Source organism: Frankliniella occidentalis, unplaced genomic scaffold (assembly GCF_000697945.3).
Source record: "Frankliniella occidentalis isolate FOCC.00 unplaced genomic scaffold, Focc_3.1 Scaffold61, whole genome shotgun sequence".
Lineage (NCBI taxonomy): Eukaryota > Metazoa > Arthropoda > Insecta > Thysanoptera > Thripidae > Frankliniella > Frankliniella occidentalis.
In genome coordinates this window covers 1,130,588-1,133,113 of record NW_026267191.1, presented here as the reverse complement: position 1 = coordinate 1,133,113, position 2,526 = coordinate 1,130,588, and the positions used below count along the sequence as shown (strand labels likewise).

At 50.8% G+C, this 2,526-nt stretch overlaps 1 protein-coding gene across 1 annotated transcript in view; it reads left to right on the top strand.

Moving 5' to 3' along the window:
• LOC113205314 (tubby-related protein 4) overlaps positions 1-2,526 on the top strand; it is a 43,776-nt gene that overhangs the window by 20,206 nt on the left and 21,044 nt on the right. Inside the window, exon 3 of the mRNA XM_052267949.1 lies at positions 762-944. Within this exon, the coding sequence (XP_052123909.1) occupies positions 762-944 (183 nt within the window). The remainder of the gene's footprint in view (positions 1-761; positions 945-2,526) is intronic.

Below are 2,526 nucleotides of genomic sequence, written 5' to 3'. Positions count from 1 at the left end.
ATTTCGGGGCCATGTTACTGGAGGGGGCGGGGACTGCAGCCTCACCTGAGTAACACGGGGGTGGGGTGGGTCCGGTGGCCCAGTCCATGAGGTCGTTATTACAAGCCCATCACCTGCAGCGGCAGCGGCAGCCACAGCGCTGTAAGGCTGCTCATTTAAAAAAAAATATGATTATTATTATTCAGTTGAATCCTTGCATTTTCACCGACGTACCCCAACGCTGTGGAAAATAATAGCTGTACGTTTGACGGGGTAAATTTCTATGACGCGGGTCGCCAAAATAATTACGAGGGGGCCACCACTCGCGTAATCCTGTGTACAGGTGAGGGTGTAATCCTGATGTAATCCGTAACACGTTGAGTGCGGCGTGACCCACACCGTGGGCCCCAATAACATGGGATTGCCTCAACGTGCTAATACTTATACCAAATTTTAAACCATTACCACTAAATTTCACCTTATTGTTCAAATTTAATGGTTTTAGAGCCATAGTTTCAACAAAATGCTTGTGTAATCCCTTAAAATTCACGTGTAATCCAAATCCATGTAATCACGCAACCCTGTGTACATCCTAAATCGAAGTGGCGGCCCCCTCGAATAATTATGTAAAAATACATACAGGCAGGATTGGGGTGTCACAAATTTACAATAACATGGTTTTTGTAAATATGAATTACAAAATATTTCGAAAATTTGCGAGGAAGTTTCGACGCAGTGCATTAGGGAGGTCCAATGACCATATTGTGTCGGGGTGTGCGCAGGTGATGCTGGTCAAATGGAACGAGCCCTACCAGAAGCTGGCGAGCTGCGACGCGTCCGGGATCATCTTCGTGTGGATCAAGTACGAGGGCCGCTGGTCCGTGGAGCTCATCAACGACCGAAACACGCCCGTCACCAACTTCGCCTGGAGCCACGACGGTCGCATGGCGCTCATCTGCTACCGGGTAAGTTACATTCTGTCTGTTTCTACGCTTTCTCTCTTTCTTTCTTTGACCACGACTCTCTAACTTCCATCTATGAGGGTCATTCCAAAGTCTTTCACTTGAGGTGGTTAAGAAAGGCTAGTCTAGCATTTATTTATTTTTCAAATCATCCCCCACCCCTACTCCCCTTTTTGACAAACAGCATTAGGTGGCGACGGTGTCGGGGTGGCGCCTCGCCGCGGGCCAGGGAGTAGGGGCATCATTATACCGTCGCACTGTTGAGCGCGTTTCGAGAGATGCAATTAATACCCCCCGTATTGACGCGCCGGACTTAATCCGCTTCAAAGTGGATAAGCGCGACCCGACGAACGAGACGTGATGAGCCAGAAACCTTGTTGTCTCCACGCTGGCGTCACTCGTGTTCCCCTCTCCCTCCCCTCCCCTCGCTTCCCCCTACTCTTCCTACTCCTCTTTCTCTCATCCCCCTCCCCTCCCCCTCCCAATTCAAGTTCGATCCTCGGTTGTGGAGGTTGTACAAAAGCACCCTCTTTTATTGTTTACCACGTTGTCTGCATAGCTTTGCAATACTTTTACCAACCGTAAATGTCTTACTATAGTGAGTGACTAGTGCTTGGGCGGTGAAGGGGGAAGACTGGCCAGCGTAATGTGAGCATACACACACACGCACACACACACACACACACACAGTGTCGACAACTACCGGATCTGCCCGGACAGGGCAAATTTACACGGGCCCCTAACTCGGCGGCTGTTGCGGGTCCGCCCCGCTCCACCCCACCCCGCCTTGGTCGTGTGCACAGACGGCACGGGTGGCCCGGTCCACCAACAAGGTAGGGGCGGGGCAGGGCGCGGCGGGGCGGGGCCGGGACGAAGGGCGAGACACGTCAAGCGCAAGAGCTCTACCCTTTGTCCCAGCCAATGCATACCGCCCACGGGCTGCGGGGTTGGGTTAGGTTAGGAGGGATTTCGGCTGAGAGAGGGAGAGGGAGAGAGGGAGGGAGAGGGAAGGAGACAGACAGACAGACATACAGACAGACAGACAGACAGACAGACAGACAGACAGACAGATGTCAATCTGAATATACATTATAATTGCACTATGTTTAGTTCTTAAACTTTTTTATCAACGAATTTCACTTTATTTCTTCAGTTTAATTTCCTTTACTATATTTTTCCCTAGCATAAATTAAATTTTTATTATTAAGTAAAATTAAACTGAATGAAATGAAATCAAACATGATTGGTGATGTGCATTGATATGTGCACTACCATGGTACCGCTGAACAGTGCCGTCGACGTCGAGTCGACCATTTTTAGGTCGACTCGACGTCGTTTAGACTTCCATTTCTAGCCAGGGAGGCACAAGTGAGTGAACTTTCCTCTTTCCAAATTGGCAGTGGCCCGCTGGCCCGCCCGGAGGAGGTGTGAGCCGTCACTCGACCCTCTCTCCCGGGCTCGCGGCCGGGTGACTGCGTCTCGGCTCGGGCCCCTCGTAACACCATTATGTATCGAGTCGCAGAGGGGGAGCGCGCTCTCTCTCTCTCTCTCTCTCTCTCTCTCTCTCTCTCTCTCTCTCTCTCTC